The 22,002-nt window shown below is 32.0% G+C and overlaps 3 protein-coding genes across 7 annotated transcripts; 1 reads left to right on the top strand and 2 right to left on the bottom strand.

Moving 5' to 3' along the window:
• Positions 1–905: 905 nt before the first annotated feature.
• LOC105637253 (uncharacterized) lies at positions 906–9,624 on the top strand. 5 transcript variants are annotated; one of them, XM_020680561.3, is made up of 9 exons: positions 906–1,522; positions 1,718–1,774; positions 2,260–2,628; positions 2,705–2,964; positions 5,574–5,691; positions 5,872–6,252; positions 6,372–6,503; positions 6,847–6,975; positions 7,082–9,624. In XM_020680561.3, exons 1-9 carry the CDS (start codon positions 1,400–1,402, stop codon positions 9,389–9,391), a joined length of 3,879 nt encoding a protein of 1,292 aa, XP_020536220.1. In that variant the 5' UTR covers positions 906–1,399; the 3' UTR covers positions 9,392–9,624. The 5 variants fall into 5 exon arrangements, with proteins under 5 accessions (XP_020536220.1, XP_020536218.1, XP_020536219.1 ...); XM_020680559.3 differs by having other exon boundaries at positions 907–1,522; positions 5,550–5,691; XM_020680560.3 differs by having other exon boundaries at positions 908–1,522; positions 5,550–5,691; positions 5,872–6,243.
• Positions 9,625–10,958: 1,334 nt separating this feature from the next.
• On the bottom strand, positions 10,959–13,521 carry LOC105637252 (DNA-directed RNA polymerase subunit beta). The gene is made up of 3 exons (XM_012220665.4): positions 13,364–13,521; positions 11,588–12,367; positions 10,959–11,403 (listed from the first exon to the last, which is right to left on the bottom strand). The coding sequence occupies exons 2-3, from the start codon at positions 12,228–12,230 to the stop codon at positions 11,198–11,200; spliced, it is 849 nt and encodes a 282-aa protein (XP_012076055.1). The 5' UTR covers positions 12,231–12,367; positions 13,364–13,521; the 3' UTR covers positions 10,959–11,197.
• A 786-nt stretch (positions 13,522–14,307) lies between these two features.
• Positions 14,308–17,131, bottom strand: LOC105637251 (Cation efflux family protein). Its single transcript, XM_012220664.4, has 8 exons — positions 16,935–17,131; positions 16,580–16,856; positions 16,297–16,466; positions 16,005–16,203; positions 15,355–15,533; positions 15,118–15,268; positions 14,896–15,029; positions 14,308–14,667 (listed from the first exon to the last, which is right to left on the bottom strand). Exons 2-8 carry the CDS (start codon positions 16,794–16,796, stop codon positions 14,491–14,493), a joined length of 1,227 nt encoding a protein of 408 aa, XP_012076054.1. The 5' UTR covers positions 16,797–16,856; positions 16,935–17,131; the 3' UTR covers positions 14,308–14,490.
• Positions 17,132–22,002: the final 4,871 nt, after the last annotated feature.

Genomic DNA, 22,002 nt, shown 5'->3' on the forward strand with positions numbered 1-22,002 from the left:
AAAAAATATTAAAATAAAAAATTATATTTTAATTAATTTTGAAATGTACTGCATATTGCATATTCAGATGAATATTGCTTATAAGGTTAGGAATTTGTAAGTCTGGAGACACCATAATTGGAATGTTAATCTGAATATCCCCCTAATTTGAGTAAAGTTATAATGAGCCAAGACAAGTTGAGCTTAAACCTGCCAATTTTTCAAACGTTCTTTGAGCCAAGCTCAAATAGCTCGCGAGCTGACTTAGCTGTTTTACACCTTTACACATGTAGATATATATAAAAACAAAAATACACATAGGATCGTTAATACAATGTTTTATTAGGAAAAATAAGCAAAAAATTATGGTTTACCCATATCAAGTACATTTTCCTAATAGGTGTGGAAACGAAAATAAACCTACTTTTATAGGATGAAGGGGTAGAAACTAAAAACTATGAACACCATTATTTCTTTTTTTTTTTTTACATGTAATAATTTTATTATTATGTTTACTTACAAAAAAAAAATTCTTTATTTAGTTTTGTTTAATTTTATCACAAATCTTTCATTTTATTATCCAAATTTCAAATACAATTAAGTCAAAAATTTCGTCACACCTCATGTAAAAAATAATATAAAAAACATTTCATAAAAATGAATCAATGATGCACGATTTTGAGCTCAATAAAATACATAAAAAATTAAAAAATATTACACAAAATTAAATTGCAAAGGATTAAAAGTTTTGATACCAAATTATTGCAATTTAAAGTTAATATATATATATATATATAATTTCTTATTATTGAAAACAAAATTATAATCCAGCCCGTTAAACATGTAATGTAACAGTAGTCTCTTAATCTCTCTCTCCATTTTAACCGTCTGTCAGACTGTCACACACAGCTCCACCACAATACAATTTTTCCATTGCCATTTTCTTCATTACCATAAGCCTCCAAATCATTTTTCTTTTCAATCCCATTCTCTCTTTCTCCATATATATATATATATATATATACACACACATATATATGCAGAGGCAAAACGCAGCAGCACCAAATCTCATCTTCATCAACCAAAAACCCCCCTTTACGTATCTCTTCTCTTTCTAAATCTCTCGATCTCTTTCCTCTCTAATCCTCTCTTTCCCTCCAAATCTATCCCATAATTTTGTTAATATTGATAAACCCATCACTTCTCGATCCATATACTATCCAGTTTTTGGTTCTTTAATTCAATTTGAATACTGTTTTTGATTCTGATCGATTTTTTTTTTCTTTCAATCGATCGGTTTTTGGATCCGTTTTTTAGCTGCAAATGAGGATGTGCAAAATGGAAGGATTTATGATGGATAAATCTATGTTAGTGTGATTCTATAACAACAATAAGATAAAATATATAGATTACAAATAAGATGCCAGGAATAGCGCAAAGAAATGAGCAATTCAGTAATGCATCATCGGGCGTTTACTCGCTCCCTGCTAATGGATTCTGGTCAAAGCACCGGGACGATGTTGGCTACAATCAGCTTCAGAAGGTACTAGTGTATATTGGGATTGAATCCGATCACTGTTTTCTATATAATTTTTGTGTTCCTTTTTTTTGGATTTCTTTTGGTAATTTGGTGTAGATTGGATCTTGCTGCTCAAGTTATTCAGTGATTTTGGTTTTTAAGTTCTGGGTGTTGTTTACTATTTCTGTATGTTAAGGTTGTTCGTATTCTCTTCCGCAGATCCACTGTAACACCTTGTTTATGAGATTTGCATATGGAGTTTTCTTTGCAATAGAGGTGGTGATTCTGTGGCAGTTACGATTGTGTATGCCAGTAGCTTTCTATTTTAGGTTTGTTTACCGGATAATATCAACCATTTTATTGGGTAATAGATTCGGGTTGAGATAATGGCATTTCAGTGCTCCGCCTGGTTGCTTACAGGACAAGTAGTTGTGTTATAATTATTAAATTTTTGGTCAGTCTAGTAAGAACCTGTTTCAAATATGGTTCAAAATTCTGCTAATGAGAATTGTTGTAGTATTGAAGGTTTTTCAATCCATTAGAAACTAAAGGCAATTCTGCAATTGGATAATGAGAAATTTTGAATGTGCCAAACTCCCCTTCTGCTTCCAGTGTGCAAAAATGTTTTGGTGTATATACCTTCTTATGCTTACAAGTACTGGCAATTTGTTTGACTTTTATCTTCATAAGAATTTCAGGACTGTGTTAAATGTAGTGAATTATGACCACTAATAACAAAGGTTTATGTACTTGTGGTGTAGTTCTGGAGTGAATTGTCACCACAAGCTCGCCAGAAGCTACTGAGGATTGACAAGCAAACCCTGTTTGAGCAAGCTCGTAAAAATATGTACTGTTCTAGATGCAATGGACTACTGCTCCAAGGTTTCTTGCAGATTGTCATATATGGTAAGTCTCTGCAGCAGGAGGGGCTAGGTGGACACTTTCCTTGCAACAGACCAGGGGCCTCAAAAAATCAATGCGATGGAGAATCAAATATGATGAATGGGTGCCAAGATGAAATTCAAGATCCATCTGTCCATCCCTGGGGGGGTCTGACCACAACACGTGATGGCTCTTTGACATTATTGAGCTGCTATTTTTATTCAAAGTCCCTCAAGGGTCTTCAAAATGTGAGTGCTGGTTAAATTTCATAATCCAATGACACTATCCCTTTCAAATTTAGTAGCTGAAGTCTGGTTGAATCAGGTATTCGACAGTGCACGAGCGAGGGAACGGGAAAGGGAATTGCTCTATCCTGATGCTTGTGGCGGAGGAGGTCGAGGTTGGATTAGCCAAGGAATGGCAAGTTATGGTAGAGGACATGGAATAAGAGAAACGTGCGCTCTGCATACTGCCAGGCTTTCTTGTGACACATTAGTGGATTTCTGGTCGGCACTTGGAGAAGAGACTCGACAATCTCTTTTAAGGATGAAGGAAGAAGATTTTATTGAGAGGCTTATGTACAGGTGTGTTTGCGCATAGCCAATTGCTTATTCTTTATTAACATCATTCAGTTTGAAATCAATGGACTACATAATGAGAAGTCTAGTTGGCCAACTCATGTTTATTTGAGCTTAAAACTAATTGCTGATAGCATCTTGGCGAAACTGGAAAGGAAGAAAAAAAAAGTAATTAGGCATTATGAAAGATGTAAAACTTGCAGTATGTGCCTCTAGAAAGCCTACAAAATGCAGATATGGTGCTGTCTTCTTTTTGAGAAGTGCTGATGCCTTAAATACCATAAGCCTCAGAATGTCAAATAGTTATTGCTCATTTGATCTTCTCAGCTTAGCATTCTCCCTGAGAGATAACATCACTAAAACAGAATATATCTGGATGGAATGCTGTTAGGAAGCAAGTGACTACATGTTTCACATTGAATTAAGGATAGTTTCAGTAGTTGCAGTTTTCCGTCATTGGTGATATTTTCTGTTTTTTTGGACAAGAGAAAATGTTGTCAATATTCAGAGTTAAAAATAGATGACTTCTGTTGGGATGAGAAACTAGCAAAGCTTCATTTCATAATGGGCAGGAATCCCTAATACTTATTCATCAAGGCAGTCTATTACAAATTCATCTTAACAGAATTTATTTTGTTGTTTAGTTAGTTTGTTTTCACATTTTAGTTTTCTTGGAGTGTGATGTTCTGTTGAGGTATGAAAGGGCCTAATTTGTGACATTGGACAATCTCCAAGAGCTATGCAGCAGATATCCTGACCACTACTTTTGTAGGTGTAGAATACCTGGTGTAACTTTGGGACGTAGTCTTTGTTTATTGAAGCATTAAGAAACAGAAGTAGAAGGCTGGAATAACTAAAACTTTGAAAAACCCTAAGGGATGGGGGACACTCACCCATCAAAATTACATCTTTTGAGGCAATCTTTATTGATGTGGGAGAAGACTTAAGGAGTAGAATTCCAACTTTCTATACTGGAGTAGACTTGTAAGAAAAACATTTACCCTCCTTTTTTGAGGGCAAACTGAATCAGGCTTTACAATAAAACTTGATCAATCATAAAGCAGACATATCTTTCTGTCTTTCTTTCAAACAAAACACATGTCCTCTTCTCCTAATGCAGCTTGATCTCAGTCTTGCTGATAGCCTGTATCATATCAAATATTTATGTTTTTGCTTTGGGAAAAACATCATATTTCACACAAATAGAATAGTTGGCACTGTTCTTGGCTCAAGAATAAGGTTATATTTCCTTGACCTTTTGAATGCATGTTGTTTGGGTAATCATATCTATTCATACAGTGACTATAATTCAAACAGATCGAGGCCACCTTGGCATGGTTAAAAAGAGAGAGAGGGAAAAAGGAAAGGAATTGATAGAAACTTCAGAAGAGCAAAGAACTTAAGTGCTACCCTTGCCTTTTCATGGATATTGGTCATAAGAAAATAGATGCCATTCCATTATGTTGGAAATGAAAAATATGGATGGATTTCATTGCCTAGAGCTGTCAAATTTTCAAGAGGTAGAATTGCTCTACTCTTTTATTTCCTTGGGTAGTTAGGTCTCTGAGTGATCTTTGAGAAATAAAACAAATGCAGGGAGTTTTGTTGAGAAGGAGAAATAATTGGACAGAAAATTCCAGTTCTTGAATTGATAGCTTTCCCCGGAAGGCAGGTAGCAATACTCTTAGGAAAACTGAAATTAAAAAAAAAAAAAAATCTGAGTTTGTATATTCTGCTCCCATTCATGTTAGCCTGTCCTTTATCAATTAGCATTGTCTTTATTACCATTATCAAAGTTTAGTTGTTTCAGTGGTCGTTAAAGCGATCCCCTTGTTGACCAGGATTATGTTGGTTAAGGCATTATGCCTGTAAAACTGGCATGCTAAAGTTGAAAAACATACTGAGAAAAGTGGGTATAATGATATAGCATATATCGGTTGGATATGAATGCATTAGAGACATGTAGAGGTTTTGAACTGATGATATGACAAAGATTTGGTTGTAGATTTATATGGATTTACTATTGATACACTTAAGTTGGGACTTGAAAGAAGTTGAGGGTGGGTCAAAGTGAAATTGAGTGTAAGATAGGAAGGGAGATTAGTTAAGTTTTGCTTCCCTAGTCTTCTGCATGGAAAATAAGTTTCATCATTGAATAATTATCATACTTTTAGGTTTGTTAATCTTACAGTTATTTATCTGATACCTTGTCATTCATGAGCGGCTCTTGTTCGTGCTCTTCCTTCTTTGTTTATTTTTATCTGATGATATTCGTTTTTTTCTGCTTAAAATGATCCTAGCGTAAGTTTTCTTTCAATTGTGTGAACAAACAGACGCCTACATCCTTAATTGGGTTAACAAACAGAAGCCTACAGCTTTACTCATTCCTTGAACTGTCACATATTTATTAGCTATTTTTTCCCTCTCCCATTGTAATATTTGCTATTAAGGTTAGGCAGTTATGTGTGTAAATAGTTATGGCTGCTTTTTCTTTACTGCTGATTATGTGCTGATAGTTCGTGCCAAACATTTTCCCTTCAGGATTTTGTGTTTATTCTTTCTCGTTTTCTTCAATGAAACATGTGCCACAGGTTTGACAGCAAGAGATTTTGCAGAGATTGCAGAAGGAATGTTATTCGTGAGTTCAAGGAGCTAAAGGAGTTAAAACGCATGCGGCGAGAACCTCGCTGCACCAGTTGGTTTTGTGTTGCAGATACAGCTTTTCAATACGAGGTATTTCTTTCACTTTCTGAATTTGTGATTTTGTGTTTTTGAAGAGTGAGGATATCATGGTCACCAAAGAAATGCCTGTCATGCTATTGTTTTTATTGATAGCTCATGTATTATTGACTACTAAATGAAATTTCATTAATGTGATTGTCATAAACCTAACTTTCTCTACTATTTCCTCAGGTATCTGATGACACAATTCAGGCTGATTGGCACCAAACTTTTTCTGATACTGTTGGATCATATCACCACTTTGAATGGGCAGTTGGAACAGGGGAGGGAAAATCTGACATTCTAGAATTTGAAAATGTTGGCATGAATGGAAGTGTCCAAGTTAATGGCTTGGATCTTGGTGGTTTAAGTGCGTGTTTTATCACTTTGAGGGCTTGGAAACTAGATGGCCGCTGCACTGAGCTTTCTGTGAAGGCTCATGCATTAAGAGGTCAACAATGTGTGCATTGCAGGCTAGTAGTTGGTGATGGTTTTGTTACAATAACAAGAGGGGAAAGCATCAGAAGGTTTTTTGAACATGCTGAGGAAGCTGAGGAAGAAGAGGTAGTTCAGGTTTAATTATACCTTCTTTTCGCTCCTCAACAATGCTTTAAATCTCATCAAATATTTTTCACGATAATTCCTTTTGACATTGTTGTTAAACATTATCTTTATGTTTTCTACATTTGTAGGATGATGATTCCATGGACAAGGACGGAAATGAGCTGGATGGAGAATGCTCCCGTCCTCAAAAGCATGCGAAGAGTCCAGAACTTGCTCGAGAATTTCTTCTAGATGCTGCGACTGTTATTTTCAAGGAACAGGCAAGTTTTATGTCCTTCCAATATGCTTGCTGTTCTTTCAGATAGTTCAAAAATGAATACCACTTATTCAGACGTTTATTCCAATCTGGAGCTCTTGAAATCCAAAATGTGCTTATGCTGGCTTCTAGAATTGGAAAGTATGTGGTAGGTTGCTTTAGGGAAAGCGGTGTCGTTTAAAAATGTCCACGGGAAGGAGTATTTGAATGAGTTCTTCGGCCAAACCATGTGAATTAGATGGGAGCATTGTGTAGATTGGGTTGCTTCTGTACGAGAAATTGTAATTCTGAGTCTGGACATTTGAATTTTCACATTTTCCACTAATTCTATCTCATTCATTTTTCAGGTTGAAAAGGCTTTCAGGGAAGGAACTGCACGCCAAAATGCACACAGTATCTTTGTTTGTCTTGCACTAAAATTGCTGGAAGAGCGCGTTCATGTTGCATGTAAAGAAATTATCACATTGGAAAAGCAGGTATTACTAGTGATTTGGGAAAAGATTTCATTTTGAGTTGTAAATCAAAAATAGGGAAGGTTTCATTTATTTTAGGAGAAAGGCTTAGTGCAATTGTTCCTAGCAGATGAAACTTCTTGAAGAAGAGGAAAAGGAAAAGCGTGAAGAAGAAGAACGGAAGGAGCGAAGAAGAACAAAAGAAAGAGAGAAGAAGCTTAGAAGAAAGGAAAGGTTAAAAGGGAAGGAAAGGGATAGAGATAAGAAGTGTCTTGAATCAAATCATACACCTGAAGTCTCAAAGGATGAAATATCTGCAAGTATAGATGAGGAGACTAGTAATGCCATCAGCTGTAGAGATTCAGTAAGTGAAAATGGTGACATTTCACTATCCAGGCCTGGGTCGCCTGATAGTCAAGAACGTCAATCCTTAAATGGGTGTGCCACTTCCATAATGCAAGACGACTCCTGTGGAAGTCCTGATGGAGAGGTTACTGATATGAAAGATGGATCTGGCTGTTTTACAATGGAACAATCAAAATTTTCTCGTCGGAGACTGAAATTTCGGAAAGAAGTTCAACTTGATCCCTCTTTGAAGTGGTCTGATAGACGTCGATTTGCAGTTATTTCAGAAAATGGGACTGTCGCTAATAGATCCGAGTCGAGACATTACAGTGATAATTTTGATAATCCTCCAAGGGGCGTCAGTGGGTTCAATAGGCAGTCCAGGATAAATGGACCAAAGACTAATGGTCGAAATTGTGGCCTTAAGTTCAATGAGAAATATCATTGTTTCAACAGCAGGATGAATGACAGATATGATTTCCATTCTTGCAGCTGTCACCAAAACAATGAATACAGGGTGAAGGTTGAAACTCAAGTTTCTACGGTAAGAATTGGCAGAGAGAGCAAATCTTTTGGCAAGTCAGAGTCTACACTGGATGTATCTAAGCAATTTTATCGTGGGAACAAGTATGTGCAAATAGATTACGGGCGTGAAGGTTGTGGAAGACCTAAAAGCAAAAGCATCACAACGAACAATTCTTCCAGCAGGGATTTGCTTCATTCTAAGAAAGTTTGGGAGCCCATGGAATCACACAAAAAGTATGCTCGAAGCAACTCTGACAGTGATGTTACCTTGAGGTCATCAACTTTCAAGGTTGAAGGAGTAGATTCTGATAATAAGTCATTTAAGTTATCTGGTAATACTTGTTTTGGTGGAGTTGCTCAAAATTTTGGAGAAATTGATCATGAAGATGATAATACAAGGAAATCAGGAAACTCTAGCCTTGGAATCAATAAAGGATGCCAGAACGGAAACAATGTGAAAGTGAAGGAGCCTTGCTACTCAACTGAAACTCCTTTTGAGGAAGTCAGATCATGTCTTGCAAAGAACTCTGCCCTGAATGGGACATCTGATCCCAGCATGAGTAGCACTTCAAATTCTGATAACTGCTCATCATGCCTCAGTGAGGGAGATAGTAATACAGCCTCTTCGAACCATGGAAATCTGGAATCCTCATCCACATCAGATTCAGAAGATACCAGTCAACAATCAGAAGGAAGAGAAACTTCACCATGTCAAAATGGTTTTTCCAATTCTCATGAAGCGACCAATGAGAACAAACCAAGTGCAAATGGAGGTGCGGCATTTGGAAGCAGGAAACTGTTTGAACTTCCACCAGATGGTCCAAGGATGAGTGGTTTGGGAAATACAAAACCTTCTCAAAATGCTGATAATGGTATACCAACTGTTGCAATAGGTTCGCAACATCAAGGCATGTTTCCACCTATGCAAAACCAAAATTTACAATTTCCAGTCTTTCAAACTCCTCCATTGAATTACTACCATCAAAATCCAGTTGCTTGGCCAGCTGCTCCACCTAATGGATTAATGCCCTTTCCCCATCCAAACCATTACCTATATGCTGGCCCTATTAGCTATGGTTTAAATGGAAACTCACGTTTATGCATGCAGTATGGTCCCGTACAGCATTTGGCAACTCCCATGTTTAATCCAGGTCCTGTTCCAGTTTATCAGCCACTCGGCAAAGCCAATGGCTTGAACTTGGATAAGCAAACGAAGACGTGTACTATGCCAGAAGTTTTAACTGAAGCTAAAAAAGAGAATGCAGCTTCAGCTGGATCATGTCCAACCGCAGTTTCATCAAATGGAGAAGGTGGGAAAATGGACAATTCTGCCAAATTGCATGTCAGTGACACCAGCTTTTCCTTATTCCATTTTGGCGGGCCTGTAGCGCTTTCAACAGGATGTAAGCCAAATCCTTTACCTTCAAAAGATGGGATTGTTGGAGATGTTTCTTCAGAAGTTACAGTGGAACAACTTGAAAATAGACCTGCATGCAATAAAAAAGAAACTACTATGGAAGAATATAATTTGTTTGCAGCAAGTAATGGCCTAAGGTTTTCTTTTTTCTAATATACTACTGAAAAGCTGTGAGGTGGCTGTTTCAGAGTACAGTCCCTATCTTCTTATATGCTATTGGAAGTTTGAGTACTTTGAAGCCAATACACAATAATCTTCCTCTGAGAAATTGCACTTTTATAGTTTCTTCAGTTGTTTGATAACTAATTTGTCTTTTTTCCCCTTAAATTTTCAATGTAGAGAGAGAGAGGTTGGAAGAGTGTTATAATGCTTTGAGATTTTCTGTATGAGGTCAGCTTTTTTTTTTTTTTTTTTTTTTTTGATATTCTATTAATGAAGCATTTGTTGGTATTAGATTTTTTTCCTCCTGGGTTTTGTATCTTTAGTTTTTGGTCTTTAGTACTTTGTAGTGAGATTCGGGTACAGGAAGCACAATTTGCGAGAGTAATGAAGTACTACTACTTCATAGTGCTTTTCTCAATAGCAATTGAAACAATCGCGCTAAACAGGTCTATGAACTATTTCATGCTCAAAAAGAAAAAGAAAAAGAAAAAGCAAAATTGTGGCTTGTATGAGTTCTACTACTATATTCCTTGAGTTTCACCAACCATTCTCATCTCTTCAATCTTAGATTTTAAATTTTCAACTCTTAATATTTAATTTTATCAAATAACCAACTTAGTCTTTACTTGTAATAATTCATTTCATTTCTTTTCTTTTATTTTCTTTTCTTTTTTTTTCATTTGATTCCATATTGTTTCTTGTATTTTAGTTCAGCATTATTCTGTCTTTTCTTTTTTTTTTTTTTAAATTGAATCGAATAAATTAATAATCTTTTATTATTTTGATTTTCTTATTAAATTAAACTACCACTAAATCTTTAGATTAATATTACTTAAAAAAAATTAATTATTTTATATTATTGAAATATTGCCATTATTTGTCAATGGATTTTAAAGTGTTATCGTTGTAGCCATGAGCCATTATCCCTCCTTAAAATTTTAAAATTTATATTGGTTTCCTCTTCCTTATAATAAATTTAAAGTTATATTTAATAAACTCGTAATAAAATGTAATTTAATATAATTAAAGCACTTTAGTGTAATATTTACATTAAAATGTTTTTGATTACACTACGCACGTTCATTACGGCTTAATAAATAGGGCTTGTGTACTTTTACCTTAATCTAAATCATGCATCCGTCCATAATTGTAAGCAATAAAATATGATTATTGAATGAAAATCTCTCACATTAGTTTATTAATTATATAAATAAACATGTTTAATTCTTAAATACATCTAAGTGGAAAATTAGTTGTCTTTTCTTCTTCTTATGTATATATATATATATATATATATATATGAAAACTACAATTCTAACAATCTTTATATTTCTACAATTTGATTTATTTGCGAAAAAAATTTGTCCTTGGGACATTTTTTTCAGAGCACAGGTATGAGAAAGAAACAGTATACATCCCTTACCAAAACTAAATTCCTTCTTTAGTTTGAAAAAAAAAAAAAAAAAAAGTTGTAAGAAAAATGCTGTTCTCAAACTATTCCTTAAAATAATTAGTGGATCGATATTGAAATCGCTTTATTGAGAGAAGACTTCATAAATAATTTCAAAGAGAAAAAGTTGCATTCATTTCATGGAGACCCAGACAAACATATTTGTCACAGCATGGAAATGTTAGGGCATACCAAATTGCAACAAATTTTCAAAGCTTGCTTTCTTTTGCAGAGCTTCTTACCGAAAAACCACCAATGAACACACCAGCATTGTACCATTGAATTCACATTTTAATGTATCACAGAATTCTTCATCCTACAAAAATGGTTGAAAATTGAAAATCTTTTCAGATTATTTTCCCAGAAAATCGTAAAACAGCAACATAGAATCTTGGCTCGTCCACAAATTCAGCCATCTCAAAAGCATTATCAGCTGCAACCTTCTGCAAGGTCATCTTATCAGGCAATTCAGAAACTACAACATCTTGGTATTGTTTTTTTAGCTGCTCTAATCCTTCTCTTCCTTGGAGATGGCTAATGACAACTCTTGCACCTATACAATCAATAGGCAATCTATCAAAAACTTCAAAATAGGCGTTCAAATTTTCTATGTATTTAAAACAAATTCATGATTCCATGCCAAATAAAACTTCAATATCACCATCTCACCACATTTGGGAAAAAAAAATCTTATAAAGTAAATATAGACCCGGTAAGGCAGTAAACTCCTTATTTACCTTGTGAGCAGTGTTTTGCAAGTGTCCCGAAAACCTGGTCGAGTTTAAACGGCAAGGCTGGCAGAAAATAGAGAAATACAACATCAAAAGGACCCCACTTTTCTGGCACATGTATCAGCTCTCCTTGCCAACATTTGACCTTGTCATATTTTTCTTTTATGCAAGCTAATAGAAAAAGTGAATCATGGACGACAAGCAAAAAACTGTATGGCAATGTATCAACTAACTGATCTACAAATTCTTCTGAACCAATTGAAACCAAAACCCTCGAAGTGTCTTCAACCTCTCCTGCAGATATTATCTGGCTAATTTTTTGTTTATGCTCTTCTTCAGAATTGATATCATCTAAATCAAGAAACGACCAATCTTTTTCTATAAAATCTTCAAAAGTGATTGCAGAAATTGGTCCCTCATCTGAAGGAATTGCAGCACCGATTAATGACTGGTGAGTGCACAAGGAAAGACGTAAAGAGGACGGAAATGAACAAGAAAGAGAAGAGACAAAATGAACACGATGACTGACAAAACTACTGGGAACGTACTGAGGTTGTAACTGATGACAAGGTGAGGAATGACAGGAAGGCAACTGAAGGTTGGGAGGCGAAGCCAATAACATGGGATTCATGGAAGAAACTATATGCATTTCCTGATGGAACTATTTATGGTTTAAGATGAGTAGTTCTGGTGTTTTAAATGGTAATTCAGAATGAAGCAAAAGGTGTTACTGTCAACGTTTACCCAAGGAACATATTTCGCTGATCATCTATCCACATTTATGTCCTGTCAAAAGAAAATACGAACTTTAGTACTTAGTTGCTAAAGTGTATTAAAGAATGGAAGGACATGTAAGACAGTAAGAGACAACAGTCGAACAGCCAAATAGGACTGCAACAGAAAGTCGCAGACCAATAGAAACATAGTTATTGTTTCTTTTCTAATGCGCAACATAATATTGACTTAAGATTAGTTATGCAACTCAACCAACAAAGACTTGTTCTGATGTTTAGGTATCTATTCTAATTTTCTTAACTTATAGGAGTAGGACGAACCTGTTCCTGAACTTAAATCAAGTCAAAGGTGACTGCAATGTAACTTTGTTTTACAAAAAAACTGTCAATGAAGATTCAGAAATTTAATAAAATCAAGCTAATAATATGACATGAGCTTTAGGCCAATATTGAGTTACACAATCTCAGAATCCATGAACTGAAAAATGAAAAGAATACAAAATATAGTCTAGCATAAAATTACATAAATTACTATACAGAAAATTGTTCGAACTGACCTGCCTGAAAGACTCAAGATTGGAACTTAAATCCTACACCCTACACCCTAAAACCCTCATTTAGTAGAGAAAATACCAGTGACGAGCAAATTTCGAATTTTGGAACAATCAACGATTATGATAAACATTTGTTTGTCTATTAAGAAGTTGCAGAATTCACACTAATGGGCTCCTAATGCAAAAAGAAGAGAACTAAAATTATGTGCATTTAATTTCAATTTTTCACCTACTGAGAATATTCTTCAAATCTTATCCAGAACCCATGAGAATAACAACTACCTAGACTTACTCTTATTCTTTTCTTCCACTTTCTCAGTAAACAAAAAGGAAAATAGAGGGAGAGAAAATATAGACGGAATAAAGAAAAGCATTGACAATGAATATATTGACAAAAGAGTACCAGAAGCTTAATTAGCGACTAAATAGACTAATATTCATAGGAGCAGAGCAAGAAAATTAGATAAAGAGGGAGAGAGAGAAAGGACGCTAACCTCCAGAGCTCGCCGGTGGAGATGAAACAACTACTATCTTACTAGCAATATATTCACCGGCGTGAGAAAGGGGCAAGCTTTTAACCTTTTGTTGTGACTTGTAAATTGTAATAATACCATACCAACCTGACAATTTTATAATTATGAAAGAAATTAAGAAAAATAAATAGAATTAAATGAACCGTGGAGATAACATATACCGTTTCTCACGGCCTTGTAAATAAATTTTTTAGTTAAATTTGAAATCAAAGGTATAAATTAGCTATTGAATTTGATAGCAATAAATAATAATTTAGGTTTCTTCTTTTTTTTTTTTTTTTAAAGAAGGTTTCTTCCTTTTTTTATATGTTTTACAATTGTTAATTTTAAATATAAATAATAATTATTTAATTTATATTTAAGATCTCAATTTAAAATATTAGTTTATCAATTTATTTAATAATTATTTAAGCTCATACAAAATTAATTATATTTCAGTAAACTCTAATTTTTTTTTCTTTGAAGGACAATGAGCTTTAATCAACATTATCAATATACTAATTTTTATCTCAATAATAAATTTATGATTATAGCAAATTATAACCCTAATTACAATAAAGTGTATCTTGATGATCGAGAAATCTCGTTCAAGTCAAGGAAACAGAATAAAAAAAGTAATTTCTTTTTGGAAATTTCAACCGTTTTGATCCATTTTAGTGGAGACGACATTTTTTTTGTTGTTGTTGTTGTTGTTTTTTTGTCAAATTTGAAAATAATTAATCAACAAATTTCTTCCGTTACTTCTAATTTTTCAATGTTCTGAGGTTTTTTTTTTTTTTTTTTTGAAGCGAATGTTCTAATGAGTTTGTTTTGGTCATATTAATATTATATATAGAAACAAAACACAGAAATGTGTTGATATGAAACGAAATCGACAACTTTGGGCAAAGCCCAAAAGATTAGGCTACCAACAAAAATAACACAGTCAATGAATTAAAATCCGCAAAAACCTTACTTGATATTGTTTTTCAATTCAACTCTCATCTTCTAATATTATTAACACAGTGACAGAGCATTTCGTCCAAAAACAAAAAGGAAGAGATGCCTAGTATTACAAGATGATACACTATTAGGAAAACTTCGAAACTTCAATCCTTATTAGGAAGTCTGACGAGAACAGAGTGCTCTGGCTTGTGTGTACACTCGTAATCAAGATGAACAAATGCTCTCTCCACTTCGGGAAGTTCTTCAATCTTTATCTGCAATGATTCTCCGATCGAATGGGCTTCCTTCAATGGCAAATCCTCTGGTAGTTCAATATCAACCTGAAGAAAAACACAAAACAAATGTAAATTAAAGAATTGAAGGTTTTTACTTCAATCTTATTTCATTTGACATTGCTATTTCAGTTGTTAAAAACCACATTATGTCGAAAATGTTAATAAGAAATCTTTAAAGCTAATTCTTAAAGTGAATTGCAGATGTTCTAGTCATAAAAGTTTCGAAACAACTAAACAGCAGTTCCAAAATCTAAAAACTAAAACAGAACTGACCTCAACAAAATAAAGAACCCCAAAAGTATATGCACGAACTGTGTCAACTCGTTTGATTTGAGGATGGTGTCTGAGGACGAGATATGTCAGCTTTTGCAGTACCTCAGGAGACGCTGACTGTCCGATCAAGGAGACTAAAGAAGAAGCAAATGTGAACATTTAAATATGACTAGAAGTTCTTGAACATGAGACAAAGATATTACATATTTTGCGGAAAATAACCTGCATTTTCTAGTACAGTGCCAGACCAATTTGAAATTGTATAAATTGCAAGAAGGATAGCACCAGCTGGATCAATCCACCAATAAAATTCATCACCAAGAACAGCAGCTACTAAACCAATTACATTTGTCACCACATCAAAATAATGATCCTAGCAAACGCCAAAAGAACGAGAAATGCTTTAAACATTGGTTCGCTAATTTATTATTTGCTGTAAATTTGCATTTAGGAACAAACCTTTGCATACGCCCGAACAATCTCATTTCTTGAACTTCGACAGTAACACCATAACACAAGTTTTATTCCAGTAGCAGTCAACATAATTGCATACAACCATATCAATTGCTCTGCACTCATCTTCTCAGAAGGTTTATTTTGAATCAATTGTTCTACTGCCTGGATCAGCACTTGGAACCCTGTATCAGATTATTTGCTAAAAACTTAAACCTCGTTTAAATTTTATTTACATAATTTAAAAGAGAATATCAAATATTTTAAAATGTACGAAGAAATCTCATATCTTAGAATATGATTCAGAAGAATAGACCAACAATAGATTCGGCAGTAATTTTCCTTCTGAATCAATAATTAATCTAATTCCATTTTTTGTTGAAATAAATAAGGAAATGTTAAAAAGCACATCTAAGTAAGTAACTGCTTTGACATTGAGATCGAAACTGTTTTATTCAAAAAAGTATTATATGAGCCATTAGGATATGAACACATGACCTTCTGCAGTATAAATTAGCTACTTGATCACTGAAGTACTAGCCCAATTGACATCAAAACTATCTTAGAAAATAAGATTTTGATTACTTTAGATTAACACACAGAAACTCATCAATCATACAAATTCAAAGAGAAATACACATGTTACCATATCGTACCAAGAGTAGCCATAACAGCAGCAAAAATGATGATGCCTACTGGTTGCACCCTCAACTTTCCAATGGGATATTTGTAAATATTTATGCTTTTCATTGACAAGTGTGTGAACCAAAGAATACCACCAGCCATTAGATCCAGTAAAGAATCTAGTGTTGATGCTGCAATAGCTAAAGAACCACTCCTTATAGTTGCATATATCTGCATTACATGACAATAATAACACAAATATAATTCATTTTCCCACAAAGACATGTTATGTATAAAAGAAAAGGGTAGAGATGTTTGTTTTACCTTAAGAACAAGCAAAAAAACATTTGCCCAGTTGGAAATGTTCATAGCTCTCTCATGTTGGGCTTGTTCTACATTTTCTTGCTCTTCATTGATAGCTTGCAAGTGTAGTGAATCAACTTCCTCAAAAGATTTTAGGGTTTCAAATTGTTTTTGATAGTATTCCTTTTCTCCTAATTAAAAACAAAATTAACAAATGTACATTGATTCATTAACATTATCATAATTACCTTAATTATAAATTTACCCACATAAATAAAATATGAAAGAAAATCAAATTATATACCTTGAATCAAGCCTTTGGTTTTAGAAATGTCAAGCTTGAAAGGGGTTTCAGGATCAAGACCAGCTCTAACCTTATCAGGTAAATTAGAGATGAAATCACATTTCAGATGAGTAGCAGAGGTCCGACGCCGTATTAATCCATTCTGATTATTGCATTGTTTAGCTTCACTTGACAGCAATGGAGTTCTCAAACAACTACCACCATCACCACCTTCCATAGTATTTCAAAAACCCAAAAGCCAGTATCTGAACATTGAATGATCCTGTGTCTCTTTATTCTGCGAAAAAAACGTGATCGAATTTGTTTTATCTTGTTTCAGGAAAATAAAAGAAAGACAAAAAAAAAAAGACTCAACTGCTTCACGCATTTAAGGGTTCGAAATGTCAACAATTGTCAAAAGACGGACTGTCCTGGCCGCCTGCAAACCCTAGCATCTTTGACCTTGTCTCTATCATAACAATGAAAAGGACAACCACTTCAATTTCACGTACAAAAATGGAAATCTAGGGAATAGATGTTGATGATTATATTCATGTCATGGTAGGTGTGCCTGGCATGCTGATAAGGTTTTTGAGTTACCTAAAATAACTCTCCAAAATTAATTTTCCATCTTTTTTTTTCTTGTTTCATTCATGTATTTAAAAAAATTAAGATATTACCCTCGCGAATTCATTTATTTGGACAAAATTTCTAATTAGATGTACCTGATTTATTTAGATAAAATTACTAAATTTAGTAAAAAAATCAATACAAAGTTCATATTACCCCTGTATAGTTTTCTTTATTGCATTAATTTGAAAGCATCTAGACAAACTACAAAAGTTGCATTCGATGTGGTTAGATTTTCAAATCAATACTTTTATCTCTTTCTCTATCCATCATGATTAAAAAAATGCACGGAAAATTCTTTTTTATGATCGCACTTTTTTTTTTTTTTTTTCACAATTCTTATAATTCCCTTAAACAACGGTACGATTTGAAATATTGTGCCACTTCTAAGTACCCTTCATTTTATTGAAAATTGGTCCGTCGATACTTGCAAAGTTCAGAATTATATGCAATGACCTTCTTGAAATGGAGAATGTGTTAAACAGTCTTTTCAATAGAGTATAGGTTTAGCATATTTTTTAAATTAATCGAATTTATTGAAGGAAGAAAATATGATTTAATTGACTTAAGTAAAGAAAGTATAGTTAATGCAATGTTGAGATAAAATTAAGAAATTTTTTTTTATTAATTCCTGTGCAAAACCATTTTTGTCCAAATAAATGAATAAGTAATAATTATTTTATTTAAATTTTGCTCTTATTTAGATATCTCTATTAAATTTTATTTTAATTAACTAAACGTTAATTCATTTATACCAAGGTCATAGGACCTACCTTAGCCATTACACTATGTTTGATTAGTATTATGGTACAAGGTTATATATTATAATGTAGTAATTCAAATAAACTTTTAATTTTTTTTTTCTCTCCGGACTATTTAACCCTAATTTTTATGTAGAGTTGTCGCTATTAATCAGCGGTAGCTCCCTACTTTTTTTTTTCTTCTTTTCACTCCTAATCTTTTATTCCTTTTTAATAAACTTAGATCTATTTTATTCTAATACATCTTTTTTTTCTTTGTTCTTTTGTCCCTTCTTCCACGAGAGTTTAGTATTTGTATGAGAGTTTAGTATTTGTGAAGGTTTGTTATTAAAAAATATGATATTTGATTTTATTTGGATGGAGAATTTAGATATTATTTAACTGATGTGTATCCTCTATCAATGGAAATTGGTAGTGCGACTTGTTTCTTCATTGATGCTATTAACTGCAAAGTGGCATAAACTCATTCGTGTAAGTCATATGCAATAAATTTTTAGAAAAGCAATCAAAGCATAGAAAATTCGGAAAATTTATTTTATCATCCAAATCAATTAAAGGATCATTTACTATTACGAAGATTTATATCGGTAAATGTCATCTCTAAGCAGAAAAATTTAAGATTATTTCTTTTAATTTTAATTTTATTGTTCAAAATAATATATATAGTTTTTTTTATCGTTAAAGCATCAACAGATTTTTTAATAGTAAATTTTATGTCTAATCTAACCTATTATTTATAATACTTGATTGCATCATTGATGAATTATTTTAGAAAACAAAACACCTTTAACTTGATGCAATTATGAATTACAAGTTAAAGTTTGACGAGGAGAATCTATACAATGACAGAAATAATCATTAATATAAAGAATGGTCGTGTCGTGGAATAGAAGTTGAGATTTTTTTTTCCCCCAAGACATCACCTCTTATACAAAATTAGGAGATCATTTACTTTAATAGTACTAATTGATAAAAAAATTTTAGATTTTGGTATACTAGTTAATTATTTATTATTATGAATATATAGACAAAGTTAATCGATTAAAGTTGACTTGTTTTGGTTCAAATATTCTCGGAAAGGTATATATATAGGGAAATATTCTTCTAAGGAAATTATCTTTTAGAAAGTGTGGATTTAACGTGTTTTGTATATAAATTATTTTTTTGTAAAATAAATTGTTCTCAAATTATAACACATAGTAAATATGATAAATTTATTGTATTTAATTAGAGAAGTGTAACTTTTTTCCTTATGTAAAGAAAGTTACGATCTATTTACTGAAAATGACAGTTCTCCCTTTAAATGACATTTTCCTTTAATTAGTGATAATTTTTATAAAAGAGAAAATTCGAATTCGAGATCTCTTACTATTTACATTTTCTACAAGATGTAGAATGATCAATCAGATCACATCTAATTGCTGTTTAATTTAAATTTTAAAATTTAAAAATTGAACTTTTGATTGAATTTATGTTTTTGGGTTCAAAGCCATTTAAACCGAACGGTTGAGATATTGGATAGTAATTCTACCATAATTTCATATTAATTAGATAAATCATGCAATTATTTTATGAAATGTTAAGCAATCATGGAAATTACTCTGTGGCGGAGTTAAAAATATTTTCTAGTAGAATCATTTTATTTAATTTAATTTTTAGTGGAGTGAATTAGATTAAAATTTAAAATTTTTCACTTACTATATTTTTTTAAATTTTTTTTATCAATTTAATACTATTTTATAATCATTTTTCAATAAATTAACCGGAGTAGATTGACCTCACTGCACATAATGCGGCGCGGTACCCGGTTAACTATTTAATTGTCCCCTGTTAACTACTTTATTTTATTTTTTTAAACCACCACTTTGAGATTTGATTTAACTATTGCTTCAAATCAAATCAAAACCAAACATGGCCAAATAAGAAAAAATATATTTATTTTGAAAATATTTTTTTAAGCAACTTAAATAATCTAACCTAATCAATAACCATTAAAAAAAAAAAAACACGCTGGTCACAATGTGACATTTGGAAGAACATATAAATCATGACTTTTGGAAATGATTTTGTCTTTTTTAAATGGAAGTATAAAAGACGAATATAAACTGCTATTATATTCTTTTCATTTTTTAATCGGATACTAAGCCTCATCAATTATTTAGATGATGGATGTAAAAATACAACATAGAAAAAAAGACAATTGAGAAAAAAAAAATAGTAGATTTAAAATTTTCTTTTCAATAATAAGGTGATATTACAAATCAATTTTTTTACACTGTATTGAGTTGATTTCCTGATAAAAAAATCATAAAATAAAAATTATCTCATTTATAATTTAATCCTATCAATTAAACCTTAGTAATTTTAGCATAGATTAATGGAAATAATCTAGAAATTTTCATATTTCTTTTGTTGACATTTATAAATTATATATGCATTTGCACAACTACTAATTACAAAAAATTGAAGTGACTTGATAAGGAAAATTATTATTGTACCAAATTCTATTGATGTGGATATCTATTCATTTACAATTTAATATATATGTTAAAAAATGCCACTTATGTTATAAGTTTGAATTCAATAAGCAAATTCAAACTCAACTCGTTTAAACCTATCAAATGATTTTTTAAAATTAATCTTGAGAAGTTTACAAGCAGTTATATATATAATTTTTAATTCATTTGAAATTTTTATGGATTAAAATAACATTACGGACTACAAACTAGTTAAAACGCTAAAAACTATTTAAAAAGTCGCTATTGAATACAACCGAAATATGTGTGTTTCTCTTGGATTTTTATGTCTTTCTCTCCATTCTCTTAGCTCTCCCTTATTCCATGACCCACCTTAAATCTAAGCCAACCCTTCACCTGTTTTACAATAGTAACCATAACCCACTAAATTCAGCAAACTCCCACTCAAAAATTTGCATCTTAAAGTCTCTACTAGAAGAAAGGTTTGTTCAAATTCTTTATATGGAAGAGGATGAGTTCAAGAAAACATCTTGAAACTATAAAATCAATTGATAAAGATAAAGAAAATTTGTAAAAAGTAAGAAAAAAAGGAACCTTTCATGGAATGTGGAGGTGTTTGGCATAGAGAAAATACAAGAAAATCTAGGCAATTAGGTTTGGGGTAGGCCATAAGGGTGCTTTAGGGATAAATATTGTATCTCTCTCATTTGACTATGTCTCTTTCCTTTGACTTGTACTAAAAAAAATGAAATAAAATGGATGTAACGACAAAATTATAGGTATTATAGTGTATTTTTTAAAATATAGGGATACACTAGTAATTTATAGCAAATCACATGGACAAAATTATAATTTTCCCAATAAAATTTTAATGACTTGAAATCATATTTTAATTCTATTTGTTAATGTAACTATATTTTTTAAATCATATTTATTCACTATGATTATATTATAATTCCATTCCATTTTATTTATTTTTTATGATAAAAAACTATTAAATAAAAAATTTAATATTTATTATATACAAAATATTAATTATAATGAAATCCTTTGTTGAATTTATTATTTTTTAATTCTATTATTTAATTAAAAAAATATTTTTATTGAATGGAAAAATAAAGATTAATTATAATGAAAAAATAAAATACTATCACTTTTATATTTTAATATGTTGCCATATAAGTATTTATGCTTTATAAATTATAGATTTACGATAGATATAAATATATAGATAGATTTTTAAATTAAATTAATGTTTAATTTAATTAAACTAAAATTTAATTTTATTAGTTTTTTTAGGATAAATTTTATTAGTTTTAAGACTTTAGTAAAAAGTATAATATCTATTACTATTTGTTTTCTCTTAGCATGATATTCGACTCGAGTGGGTATCACAAAATTTTTACTCCATAGTAAAATCGATATATATCCCAAGAAGTTGATTCGTGGCATAATGCCACCTGAAATTTTTAAATTTTAGTGATGCTATGTAGAATTATAATGTCACATATATTGGCGTTTTAAATTTTGATAGTTCAATATAAATTTTAATTATTAATTATTAATTATCATAATT

Source organism: Jatropha curcas, chromosome 2 (genome assembly GCF_041381405.1).
Source record: "Jatropha curcas cultivar XTBG-Jc1 chromosome 2, XTBG_Jcur_1.0, whole genome shotgun sequence".
Lineage (NCBI taxonomy): Eukaryota > Viridiplantae > Streptophyta > Magnoliopsida > Malpighiales > Euphorbiaceae > Jatropha > Jatropha curcas.

Coding starts and splice junctions, on each gene's coding strand:
- LOC105637252 (XM_012220665.4), bottom strand. CDS start 12,230: ATGCATATAGTTTCTTCCATGAATCCCATGTTATTGGCTTCGCCTCCC. Junction 11,404..11,587: donor TGCAAAACACTGCTCACAAG/GTAAATAAGGAG, acceptor TTGATTGTATAG/GTGCAAGAGTTGTCATTAGC.
- LOC105637251 (XM_012220664.4), bottom strand. CDS start 16,796: ATGGAAGGTGGTGATGGTGGTAGTTGTTTGAGAACTCCATTGCTGTCA. Junction 16,204..16,296: donor TTTTTTTGCTTGTTCTTAAG/GTAAAACAAACA, acceptor CATGTAATGCAG/ATATATGCAACTATAAGGAG. Junction 15,269..15,354: donor TTGTTCGGGCGTATGCAAAG/GTTTGTTCCTAA, acceptor GGCGTTTGCTAG/GATCATTATTTTGATGTGGT.
- LOC105637253 (XM_020680559.3), top strand. CDS start 1,400: ATGCCAGGAATAGCGCAAAGAAATGAGCAATTCAGTAATGCATCATCG. Junction 2,965..5,549: donor ATTGAGAGGCTTATGTACAG/GTGTGTTTGCGC, acceptor CATGTGCCACAG/GTTTGACAGCAAGAGATTTT. Junction 6,253..6,371: donor AGGAAGAAGAGGTAGTTCAG/GTTTAATTATAC, acceptor CTACATTTGTAG/GATGATGATTCCATGGACAA.